Source organism: Lethenteron reissneri, unplaced genomic scaffold (assembly GCF_015708825.2).
Source record: "Lethenteron reissneri isolate LAM-NWPU_2019-01 unplaced genomic scaffold, ASM1570882v1 scaffold_1385, whole genome shotgun sequence".
Taxonomy (NCBI): Eukaryota; Metazoa; Chordata; class Hyperoartia; order Petromyzontiformes; family Petromyzontidae; genus Lethenteron; species Lethenteron reissneri.
The window spans coordinates 12,401-25,000 of record NW_026891097.1 but is presented as its reverse complement, the minus strand read 5'-3'; the positions used below and the strand labels follow the sequence as shown (position 1 = coordinate 25,000).

Below are 12,600 nucleotides of genomic sequence, written 5' to 3'. Positions count from 1 at the left end.
TACCCACCCACCCACCCACTCACCCACTCACGCACCCACTCACCCACCCACTCACCCACCCACCCACCCACCCACTCACCCACCCACCCACCCACCCACTCACCCACCCACCCACCCACCCACCCACCCACTCACCCACCCACCCACCCACTCAACTCACCCACCCACGCACCCACTCACCCACCCACTCACCCACCCACGCACCCACTCACCCACCCACTCACCCACCCACTCACCTACCCACCCACCCACCCACTCACCTACCCACTCACCCACCCACTCACCCACCCACCCACTCACCCACCCACCCACCCACTCACTCAACCACTCACCCACCCACTCACTCACCCACTCACCCACCCACTCACCCACCCACTCACCCACCCACTCACCCACTCACCCACCCACTCACCCACTCACCCACCCACTCACCCACCCACCCACCCACTCACCCACCCACCCACCCACTCACCCACCCACCCACCCACCCTCATCGTGCTGGTAGTGCCACCCCCCCTCGTGGAGATCTCTGCTTCCTGGTGGTGCACCACGTCGCCAAGCGCCATTCTCCTCCTCCACGCACTCCTCATGGAGATCCCCACGGAGAGCTCCCACCACTCCGCCTCCTCCTCCTCATCATCATCATCATCGTCGTCGTCATCATCGTCATCATCGTCATCATCGTCGTCATCGTCGTGGTCATCGTCGTCATCGCTGTGGTGGTTGTTGACACGGTCAACATCATCATCATCGTCACCGTCATCATCGTCGTCGTCACCGTCATCATCGTCACCGTCATCATCAGCGACGTCACCGTCATCATCATCATCGTCATCGCTGTGGTGGTTGTTGACACGGTCCACACCATCAGCGACGTCACCGTCATCATCATCGTCGTCGTCGTCATCGTCGTAGTCATCTTTGTGGTCGTCATCGTCTTCGTAGCCCTCATCCTCATGACGGCACTCCTCCTCCTCATCATCATCATCATCGTCATCACCCTCCTCCTCCGTCGATTTCTTGTGCAGCATCAAGGTGACAGTGGGAGCACTCAGCACGGCTGAGACACGGGGGGGGGGGGGGGGGGTGGTGGGCAGGGGTGAGGAGATGACGTCATCTCACTCACCCCCCTAGCCTGAACAGACTGTTGGTGCAAGAGGAGCACACAGAGACACTCACACACAGAGACACACACACACAGAGACACACACAGAGACACTCACACACAGAGAGACACACACAGAGACACTCACACACACAGAGACACTCACACACAGAGACACACACACACACAGAGACACTCACACACACAGAGACACTCACACACACAGAGACACTCACACACACAGAGACACTCACACAGAGACACTCACACACAGACACACACAGAGACACACAGAGACACAGACACACACACAGACACACACAGAGACACTCACACACACTCACACACACACAGAGACACTCACACACAGAGACACACACACACAGACACACACAGAGACACTCACACACAGAGACACTCACACACACAGAGACACTCACAGAGACACACACAGAGACACACACAGAGACACTCACAGAGACACACACAGAGACACTCACACACAGAGACACTCACAGAGACACACAGAGACACTCACAGAGACACTCACAGAGACACTCACACACACAGAGACACACACACCCAGAAACACTCACACACAGACACACACACACACAGAGACACACAGAGACACACACACAGACACACACACAGACACACACAGAGACACTCACACACACTCACACACACACACAGAGACACTCACACACAGAGACACACACACACACAGAGACACACACAGAGACACTCACACACAGAGACACAGACAATGCCACTCACTTGTCTTCAAGGGTAAGACCTCAACCACGACCCAGGGTGAGGATGATGGTGGTGATGGTGGTGATGGTGGTGATGGTGGTGTTGGTGGTGGTGATGAGACGGTGGATCTGACGCGAAGTTGATAGCGGTCGCCGGGATGTCGCAGCGCTGAGGAGACATCGCACCGTGTCTCTGCGGTGGCAGCGCAGACGGTCCGCCAGCGGGCTCGTCCATAGCTGCACAGACAGAGACACGGGGAGGAGGAGGTGAGGAGTGGGTGTGTGAGTGGGTGTGTGAGTGGGTGGGTGAGTGGGTGGGCAAGCGGGTGAGTGGGTGAATGAGAGAGTGGGTGAGTGAGTGGGTGAGTGAGTGGGTGAGAGAGTGGGTGAGAGAGTGGGTGAGTGAGTGAGTGGGTGAGTGAGTGGGTGAGAGAGTGGGTGAGTGAGTGGGTGAGTGAATGAGAGAGAGAGTGAGAGAGTGGGTGAGTGAGTGGGTGAGTGAGTGGGCAAGTGAGAGAGTGGGTGAGTGAGTGGGTGAGTGAGTGGGTGGGTGAGTCAGTGGGTGAGTGAGTGGGTGGGTGGGTGGGTGAGTGGGTGGGTGAGTGAGTGGGTGAGTGAGTGAGTGGGTGAGTGAGTGGGTGGGTGAGTGGGTGGGTGAGTGGATGGGTGGGTGAGTGGATGGGTGAGTGAGTGGATGGGTGAGTGAGTGGGTGAGTGAGAGAGTGGGTGGGTGAGAGAGTAGGTGGGTGAGTGGGTGGGTGGGTGAGTGGATGGGTGAGTGAGTGGATGGGTGAGTGAGTGGGTGAGTGAGTGGGTGGATGGGTGAGTGAGTGGGTGAGTGAGAGAGTGGGTGGGTGAGTGGGTGGGTGAGTGGGTGAGAGGGTGAGAGAGTGGGTGGGTGAGAGAGTGGGTGGGTGAGAGAGTGGGTGGGTGAGAGAGTGGGTGGGTGAGTGAGTGGGTGGGTGAGTGGGTGGGTGAGTGAGTGGGTGAGTGAGAGAGTGGGTGGGTGAGAGAGTAGGTGGGTGAGTGGGTGGGTGGGTGAGTGAGTGGGCAAGTGAGAGAGTGGGTGAGTGAGTGGGTGAGTGAGTGGGTGGGTGAGTCAGTGGTTGAGTGTGTGAGTGGGTGAGTGAGTGGGTGGGTGAGTGGGTGGGTGAGTGGATGGGTGGGTGAGTGGATGGGTGAGTGAGTGGATGGGTGAGTGAGTGGGTGAGTGAGAGAGTGGGTGGGTGAGTGGGTGGGTGAGTGGGTGATGAGAGAGTGGGTGGGTGAGAGAGTGGGTGGGTGAGAGAGTGGGTGGGTGAGAGAGTGGGTGGGTGAGTAAGTGGGTGGGTGAGTGGGTGGGTGAGTGAGTGGGTGAGTGAGAGAGTGGGTGGGTGAGTAAGTGGGTGGGTGAGTGGGTGGGTGAGTGAGTGGGTGAGTGAGAGAGTGGGTGGGTGAGTAAGTGGGTGGGTGAGTGGGTGGGTGAGTGAGTGGGTGAGTGAGAGAGTGGGTGGGTGAGTAAGTGGGTGGGTGAGTGGGTGGGTGAGTGAGTGGGTGAGTGAGAGAGTGGTTGAGCGAGTGGATGGGCGAGTAAGTGGGTGAGCGAGTGAGCAAGCATCTCACAGTTTGCTGTCCACCCTGTAGGCAACGTCCAGGAGCTGTGAGCTGCTGCTGGTGGCGACGTCCACTTGAGCGTCGTGGTCCCAGCGGAGTTGTGTCAGCAGGTCGCGAGACTCCACGCGGACATTCAGAGGGGGAGTCGCAGCTGGGGAGATGGGCAGTGTGCGCTAACCACTGCACCACCGCTCCCCACACACACACAGTGCGCTAACCACTGCACCACCGCTCCCCACACACACACACAGTGCGCTAACCACTGCACCACCGCTCCCCACACACACACAGTGCGCTAACCACTGCACCACCGCTCCCCCCCCACACACACACACAGTGCGCTAACCACTGCACAACCGCTCCCCACACACACACACACAGTGCGCTAACCACTGCACCACCGCTCCACACACACACAGTGCGCTAACCACTGCACCACCACTCCCCACACACACACACACACAGTGCGCTAACCACTGCACCACCGCTCCCTACACACACACAGTGCGCTAACCACTGCACCACCACTCCCCACACACACACACAGTGCGCTAACCACTGTACCACCGCTCCACACACACACACAGTGCGCTAACCACTGCACCACCACTCCCCACACACACACACACAGTGCGCTAACCACTGCACCACCACTCCCCACACACACACACAGTGCGCTAACCACTGTACCACCGCTCCACACACACACACACAGTGCGCTGATCACTGCACCACCGCTCCCCACACACACACACAGTGCGCTAACCACTGCACCACCGCTCCCCACACACACACACACAGTGCGCTAACCACTGCACCACCGCTCCCCACACACACACAGTGCGCTAACCACTTCACCACCGCTCCCCACGTCCACCACACCCTGGTACCCGATGTATCGACCACCTCTGGCTGGGCTCACCGTGTCTGCACGTTACGAGGAGGAGGACGGAGAGGAAGAGTAGGCCAAGTCTCGAGAAGAGTTCCCGCACCGCCATGACACCCACCTGGGACCCACGTGTTTCAGTTTCTCAAGTCACGTGGTGCAGAGAAATTCGATTCCCGGTTCGATTAACTCCACATGCGTCGATTCTTAATGGGATAACATTAGGATTCGATTCTTGTAGTGGATTTATAGTCGATTTCTATTGGGATAACATGGGAATCGATGTATAGTTGATTAAGCTATTGGAATCGATTTCCGTTGAGATAACATGGGAATAGACTATCGTGGGTGTGTGTTTATGTGTGTGTGTCTAAAGTCGATGTCTGTGTGTGTACGTTTATATTTGTGTGTAAGTCGATGTCTGTGTGTAGTTGTGTGTAAGTTGATGTCTGTGTGTACTTGTGTGTGTGTGAGTCCATGTGTGTGTATCTAAAGTCGATGTCTGTGTGTGTGTACTTGTGTGTGTGTGAGTCCATGTGTGTGTATCTAAAGTCGATGTCTGTGTGTGTGAGTCCATATGTGTGTGTGTAAGTCTGTGTGTCTACGTGCAAGTGTGTGCATAAGTCGATGTGTGTGAGTCGATGTGTCTGTAAGTCCATGTGTGTTTGAGTCGATGTGTCTGTGTGAGTCGCTATGTGTGTGTGTGTAAGTCGATGTGTGTATGTGTACGTTGATGTGTGTAAGTCCATGCGTGTGTGTGAGTCGCTGTGTGTGTGAGTCGCTGTGTGTGTGAGTCTATGTGTCAGTCGATGTGTGTGTGTAAGTCCATGTGTGTGTGTAAGTCGATGTGTGTGTCAGTGGATGTGTGTGTGTAAGTCGATGCGTGTGTGTGTAAGTCGATGTGTGTGTAAGTCCATATGTGTGTGAGTCGATGTGTGTGTTTGAGTCCATATATATGTGTGTGTGTGTAAGTCGATGTGTTTGTGTGTGTGGGTCGATGTCTGTGTGTCTTTTTCGCCCGGGCAATGCCGGGTACCTCCCGCTGGTACCTAATAAATTCAACTTGAGTGCAGAAGGAGTTTGCGACGTGCGGTGCGAGTGTGTGAGGATGGGTGGGGCATCCTCCACTTGTGGGTGGTGAACTACTTTTGCACCATTCGCAGCCAACCCTTCTAATCAGAGTAGTGTATAGTGTAGTGTATAGTGTAGTGTATAGTGTAGTGTATAAGTGTAGCGCATCGTGCCCTATGTATTTGTTTCACTTCTTTCTCACCACATGTAGCTAGAACTGATCCTCGTAGTAGTGTATCGTGGTGTATAGTGGAAGACTGTGTAGTGTAGAGTGTATTTTAGTGTAGTATGTACATTTATTTCGCACCGTACGTAGCCCACCGTGCTAATTGGAGGTGCACTGTGATGTATACGCACTCGTATGTTGAGGAGCCCCGGGAACATGTCTCATTCACTGTAACATTACTTACAAAATATGTTCAGCAGATTAGCACGAACCCGGCTTCATTGTGGCAGGAGGTGCACAGCTGCCAATCCCACCTCTACGAAGGAATGTTCGCGTTTGCAGTCGTGTCTTTGCACGGTGCACTGCAAAATGGTGGGTGGTTTGGTTTTCACCGCGAACCTCCTTCCAAAACAACGCCACATTGACAACCATGCACACGGAGACACTTACGCTCGCAGACGTGAAGTTGACTTGAAAACATTTATTGACCACGCGACTCAAACGTCCATTCGACCGTTCAAGCGTAGCGACAGGTAAGCGATGTCAGTGCACATTCATCGCGAACAAATACCTCGAGGCATTTCGTGACGACTTGCAAGGCGGAGCATCGGACGTCTCTGTCGATGCCGTTGTGTTTGTCGCGCTTGAGGTGCATCTTCACCTCGAAGTCAACGTCGCTGCTCAGATCGTCGCGCATCTCCACGTATGTGGAGATGCTCGTGGACGGCTTCCGCTATTTCTTCTCTCCTCCACCTGCTGCTGCTGCTGCAAGCGGCTTGAGAGACGCAGGCGGCTCGCGCGCTCCTCACCGCCCGTCTCGCGGCGGTAAAAGTAGTTGAAGTTGGAGACGATGACGGGCACGGGGAGGGCGATGGTGAGCATGCCGGCGATGGCGCACAGCGAGCCCACCGCCTTGCCCCACGCCGTCACGGGACACATGTCGCCGTAACCCACCGTCGTCATGGTTACGATGGCCCACCAGAAGGTGTCGGGGATGCTTCGGAACTCAGAGTTTAGTTGGTCGGCCTCGGCAAAGTAGACGGCGCTGGAGAAGAGGACGACGCCGATGACGAGGAAAAATATGAGCAGGCCCAGCTCGCTCGCGCTCGCCTTCAAAGTCTGGCCCAGGATCTTCAAGCCCCTGGAGTGCCTGGACAGCTTGAGTATCCGGAACACTCGCACCAGCCGGGTCATCCGCAAAATCGCCAGTGACGTGGCCTGCTGGTCACGCCCTTGGGGCTTGGCCATCTCGATGCCGAGGGTGATGAAGTAGGGCAGAATGGCCACGATGTCAATGATGTTCATGATGCTTTTGAAAAATCCCAGTTTGTTGGGGCACGCAAAAAACCTCACCAGCAGTTCAAAGGAAAACCAAACGATGCAAATGGTTTCCACGATAAAAAATGGATCAGTGACAGAGCCGTGATGCGTGCCGTCGACCTGTGTGCCGTTGATGTCCTTTGCCGGGAGAAATTTTTGCTTATTCTCGTCCCTGAGTTCAGGCAGAGTCTCGAGGCAGAACATGACGATGGAGATAAGGATGACCAGCACGGACACGGTGGCAATTCCCCTGGCCGCGATGGAGCTCTCGGGGTATTCGAACAGCAGCCACACCCGCCGCTGGAACTCGTCCGATGGCAGTGGCTCCTGCTCCTCCACCTCCTCCTCTCCGATGAAGCCCTCGTCTTCCCAGAACTTGACCACGGCCTCGTTGCCGAGCTCGTAGAACTCGATCTCCTCGCCGAACACTTCGAGGGAGACGTTGACCGGGCGTCTCAGCCGCCCGCCGGACTGGTAGTAGTGGAGGATGGCGTCGAAACTCGGCCGGTTCCTGTCGAAGAAGTACTCGTTGCGCAGGGGGTCGTGGTGGCGCCACCTCTTGCCGGGGTCGCCCAGGAGGGTGTCCGGGAACCGGCCGAGTGTCTTGAGCTGCGTCTCGAATCGCAGCCCCGACACGTTGACGACGACCCTCTCGCAGGACTCGTGCGTCAGCGGCTCTGTGCCGCCGTCAAGCAGCGCCGCCTCGTACATGGCGGTTGGAGAACTGCGCGGGGGTCAGAGGTCACAAACGGGTTTTGATTCCTTACCCGTACCCGGCCGCACCCGTACCCTACCCGTACCCGGCCGCATCCGTACCCTACCCGTACCCGCCCTGGTACGGGTAGGGTACGGGTATCTGGTACCCGATTGCGACCTCTGGGATGAAGCCATGTTGCAGGCGCGGGTGGGTTGATTCTAGGAACTTGAATTGTGAGAAGAGACAAGACGTTGGGAAATGAGTGACAAACGGTGACTCACCAGTGACTCACGGCCTACCCGTACCCGGCCACACCAGAGTCGCAAACGGATACCCGGCTACCCGTACCCGGCCGGGTATGGGTAGTCGGGTATCGGGTAGGGTACGGGTATCGGGTACCCGGTTGCGACCTCTGGCGGGGGTCAGGCTGGCACGTGGCAGATTTCGACAACAAAAATGTCAGCAGATACAAAGCCGCGTGAAATAAAAAAAATACGAAGAAAATCAGTGGCGGCGCAGAAATGAAATTGTATGTTGGTGGTACAGCAATGGATTCTTGATTCTATCTGTGCAGAGCTTTGAGTATCACGCTCAAGCACGCATCGGGCTCGCGAAGGAAAACACACGGCCTGGCGGTAGCGCGTTTACCAATTGTCGCAGAGGATCACAGTTCGAAGGCAGCAACCGCCCTGGTTAATACTGCGGTGCCTACTAACCGTACCGATACTCCGATTCGCACGGTTGGCTACGTACGGTGACAACGTTCAACACACGTCCATACAAGACCGTCACTATTTGCCGTCTGCTTCACAGCGGACGTTAGGAGTCCAGTGACTTCATTCGCAAGAGTCAAACTACCGCAACTGAAGGCGATGTTTTATTTCAGCAGGTAAGGCCCATTGAGCTGGCTCAAGGAAGCGGCTTCTCACTTGTAAATGTCCAGCAGGCAAATACCGGCTACGAACGTCGATTACAAAAAGTTGGGGGAGGAACAGGAGGACCCGGAGGGAGAAAAATCCACGCAACCAGGTGAAGATAAACACGCAAAGTCAAGATGTGAAGCTTCCGTGGCTGCAAGGATTCATACTCTTTGTTTTTTTCGGTAAAGTCACGTGGGCAAAAAATAAATAATAAAAATAACGGAAATAAATCTATAAATAGGAAATATATAATTATACTTTTATTTCTATTTTTATTTCTATAATTTTAAATTATTAAAAATAATAATTATTGTTATTTTACTCTATGGGGACCTCATTTGCCAGTAAAAATATGATAATTGGTTCTTGAACCAATTATCATATTTTTACTGGCAAATGAGGTCCCCATAGTGTAGATGCTTGCCCCGAGCTCTCATACTCTGATGGTGCATTGTCCTTGAGTTGTGCGCCTTTTGGCGTCATCTGGTCCAACCCATATGAGACTAGGCTCGAAGGAAAGCTGTCTCGGGTGTGGACCAATCAACTTCAAGGACAGTGCACATTATCAGAGTTATGTTCTTTTGTTTGTATTATGACTGCAGGTATTGCGGTCTATGCAAACATGACTCCCTGCAAAAAGGTGTCAGTTTTGTTGCCAGATAGAAGGGTAAAGAACCAATTATCATATTGTTATTTTATTTCTATTATTACTCAGTTGAGGCCTTGCTGGGTAAACAGGCATCGTAGGCTCAGCGTAGCATCATCCTTCTAATTAAGAGGATTATTGCTCAGTGAGGCTTCACTGTACAATAGTATCAAGTGGCTCCCTCTACAGCAGTAGTGTCTACCGAGTAGTATCTACTAACTCTATGGTAGTAGCTACACAACAACAACATCGTGGTGGTGGTGGTGGTGCTGGTGCTGAGGGCGTTGAAGTTGCTGTTCAAGACTTACCCCTCTCAGCTGCTGTGTTGCTCTGTTGCCGTGGCAACCGCGCTGTCGGCGCTTCTGCGCATGCGCGGTCGCCGTGGCAACCGCGCATGCGCAGACGCGTGCTTTGACCACTCCGAGACCGGCGTAGTGGTAATATTAATAATGATCGATTATAAAGTATTAATGATCGATTATAAAGTATCGATTTCATTCGTTTACATTTGATGGAGGGTTGGTGGGGGGGGTTAAACAAACAGCACTGACAGGCTCTTGCACAGCACTAGAATATATTGGACATTGAAATATATTGTGAACAAAAACCTATTGATTGGGGGTAAACGGTTCATGCTAAGGGTCCGTCCATAAATGACGTCACGCACCTATGGGGAGGGGGGGGGTCAGACATTTGTGACGATGCGTGACGAGGGGGGGGGGAGTTGAGAAATGTGACGTCACATCAAAATGCGCAACTTTAAATAATAATATAATAATATAATGATATTTTTTAATGTTTTATTTTCATTTTATTAATTTTATTATTTTATTACTTCCCTTCTACGTGACTTTACAGAAAGAACCAAGAAGATATAGACGACACGTTCTACTTCACTAAATAGACTTTTTAATAAATGTTTTCTCCTACAACATCAGAGTGCAGAGCCACATTAAACACGCACCACAATGACAACAATCGTTTACAGCCATTTGAAGCATGTTTTATTTTTGGGGGGTGGGGGGCAGAGCTCTGTGACGTCATATTTGAGGGGGGGGGGGGTGACGAGGGGGGTGGGGGGGGTCAAAAATCGTCCTAAATCGTGTGACGTCATTTATGGCCGACCTCATCGCTCGCCACCCGCCGGTTGTTGTGGGTTCCAGAGTCGCCGTCCACTCGTTCAGCACCTGCTGCCCCAGCAGTCGCTGCAGGCTACACGGGGGATCTTTGTCATTGGCCTGGACTTGTGCAGCTGTTCTAGACTCACTTCAGGCTGCTGATTCCAAATCTGATCTCATATTTGCTCCATCACATCTCATTTTTAAATCCTTTATATTAAGTTCGCTTGCTTGCTCGCTTAGGACCGAGCAAACCTTTCGATCGTTTTTTAACCCACTTCCCGTGATCCAATCGAGCTGACATTTTGCACACAGACTCGTTGTGCGTGACAATTAATGTTCGTGAAATTTTTTTTTCCAAAATTTTACACTTTTTATGGAAAACAAATTCAATATTTAATTACCAATTGCTTAATGGTGGCAGGCAATCATCTGACCCATAGGTGGCAGCCATCTCAAGCCAGAGGACGAGAGGACTCTAGCCGCCACGCATATAAAGGATTTATAGTGAACTAGCGGAAGTACCCGGCTTTGCCCGGGTGAAAAATATATTTCTTAAAAACCTTACATATATATACACAGATACTAAGGTATTGTCAAAGCCCGGTGGGCTGTTTGTACATTTCTCCACCAACAAATATATAAGAGGCTTTCACAAGTCCAAAAAGTTGTAGAAAGTGTGGGGTAAATAGTTGATGTCAAAATGTTTCTGAAAATTGTGGTCTCCCCCCCCCCTCAAAAAATATCTTTACCCCTCGTAGGTATATATACTAACAACACCTTACATACAACAGAGGAAGTGGTATCTATTGACTCTGTAGTAGTATCTACTGACTGTACCGTAGTATCTACTGAGCCAGTAGTAGCTACTGACTGTGTAGTAGTATTTAGTGACTGTAATAACTACTGACCATAGTAGTATTTACTGGGCCTACAGTAGTATCTACCGACTATATACTCGTAACGACTAACTGTATAGTATCTGCTGACTCTATAGTTGTATCCACTGACTATAGTAGTGACTACAAAATCTATAGCAGTATCTACTCACTCTATAATAGTATCTACTGACTCTAGTAGCAACTCACCGTAGCAGTATGTACTGACTGTATAGTAGTATATACTGACTGTAGCAGTATTGACTGACTGTAGTGGTATATACTGACTGTTTTAGTATTTACTATAGCGGTATCTACCAACTCGATAGCAGTATCTACTATCACTACAGCAGTGTATACCGACTGAGGTCGTACCTGCTATCACTACAGCAGTGTACTGCTGTGTTGGTACCTGCTATGATTACAGCAGTGCATACTGCTGTGTTGGTACCTGCTATGATTACAGCAGTGCATACTGCTGTGGTGGTATCTGCGATGATGAGAGGAGTACATATTGTGGTGGTGGTACCTGGTATGATAACAGCAGTGCATATTGACTGTACTCATCATTCACCCTCACCATTCACCACTCACAACTCACCCTTACCACTCATCCTCACCACTCACCACTCCCACTCACTATTCACCAATCACCCTCACAACTCACCACTCACCAACCTCCCTCACCAATCTCCCTCACCACTCACCCTCACCACTCACCCTCACCACTCACCCTCACCACTCACCAATCACCACTCACCCTCACCACTCACTCTCACCACTAACCCTCACCACTAACCCTCACCACTCTCACTCACCACTCTCCCTCACCACTCACTCTCACCATTCACCCTCACCATTCAGCCTCACCACTCACCCTCACCACTCACCCTCACGACTCACCGTCACAACCACCACTCACCCGCACCACTCAACTTCACCCTCACTACTCACCATTCATCCTCACCAATCACCACTGACCAATCACCACTCACCACTCTCCACTAACCCTCACCACTCAACCTCACCACTCACCCTCAAAACTAACCACTCTCTCACCACTCACCCTCACCACTCAGCACTCACCCTCACCACTCACCCTCACCACTCACCCTCACCACTCACCCCTCACCGCTCACCACTCACCCATCACCACTCACATCCGCCACTCACCCTCACCACTCATCCTCACCAATCACCCTCACAACAACCACTCACCCTCACCGCTCACCACTCACCCTCACCACTCACCCTGACCACTCACCACTCATCCTCACCAATCACACCCTCACCAATCACCACTCACCCGCACTGCTCACCCTCACCACTCACGCTCACCCTCACCACTCACCCCTCACTAATCACCACTCATAACCGCCACTCACCCTCACCACTCACCCTCAACACTCACCCTCACCACTCACCCTCACCACTCACCCTCA

General features: G+C 52.6%; 2 protein-coding genes and 1 long non-coding RNA gene across 4 annotated transcripts in view; all 3 read right to left on the bottom strand.

The window, feature by feature from the left end:
- Positions 1-1,042, bottom strand: part of LOC133362145 (sarcoplasmic reticulum histidine-rich calcium-binding protein-like) — a 5,334-nt gene extending 4,292 nt beyond the window's left edge. For both annotated transcript variants that reach the window (XR_009757454.1, XM_061581104.1), the window contains exon 1: positions 489-1,042. Coding sequence is in view for 1 of the 2 variants with exons in the window: in XM_061581104.1 (XP_061437088.1) it covers positions 489-1,031 (543 nt within the window). In the remaining variant the exon portion in view is untranslated. The remainder of the gene's footprint in view (positions 1-488) is intronic.
- Positions 1,043-1,366: 324 nt separating this feature from the next.
- On the bottom strand, positions 1,367-4,445 carry LOC133362146 (uncharacterized). The gene is made up of 3 exons (XR_009757455.1): positions 4,379-4,445; positions 3,466-3,607; positions 1,367-2,100 (listed from the first exon to the last, which is right to left on the bottom strand). It is a non-coding gene; the product is annotated as an uncharacterized LOC133362146 (long non-coding RNA).
- Positions 4,446-6,045: 1,600 nt separating this feature from the next.
- LOC133362144 (potassium voltage-gated channel subfamily A member 1-like) lies at positions 6,046-10,413 on the bottom strand. The gene is given in 3 exon segments (XM_061581103.1): positions 6,046-6,306; positions 6,309-7,623; positions 10,288-10,413. Coding segments are annotated over 3 exon segments (1,530 nt in total). The 5' UTR covers positions 10,293-10,413; the 3' UTR covers positions 6,046-6,096.
- Positions 10,414-12,600: the final 2,187 nt, after the last annotated feature.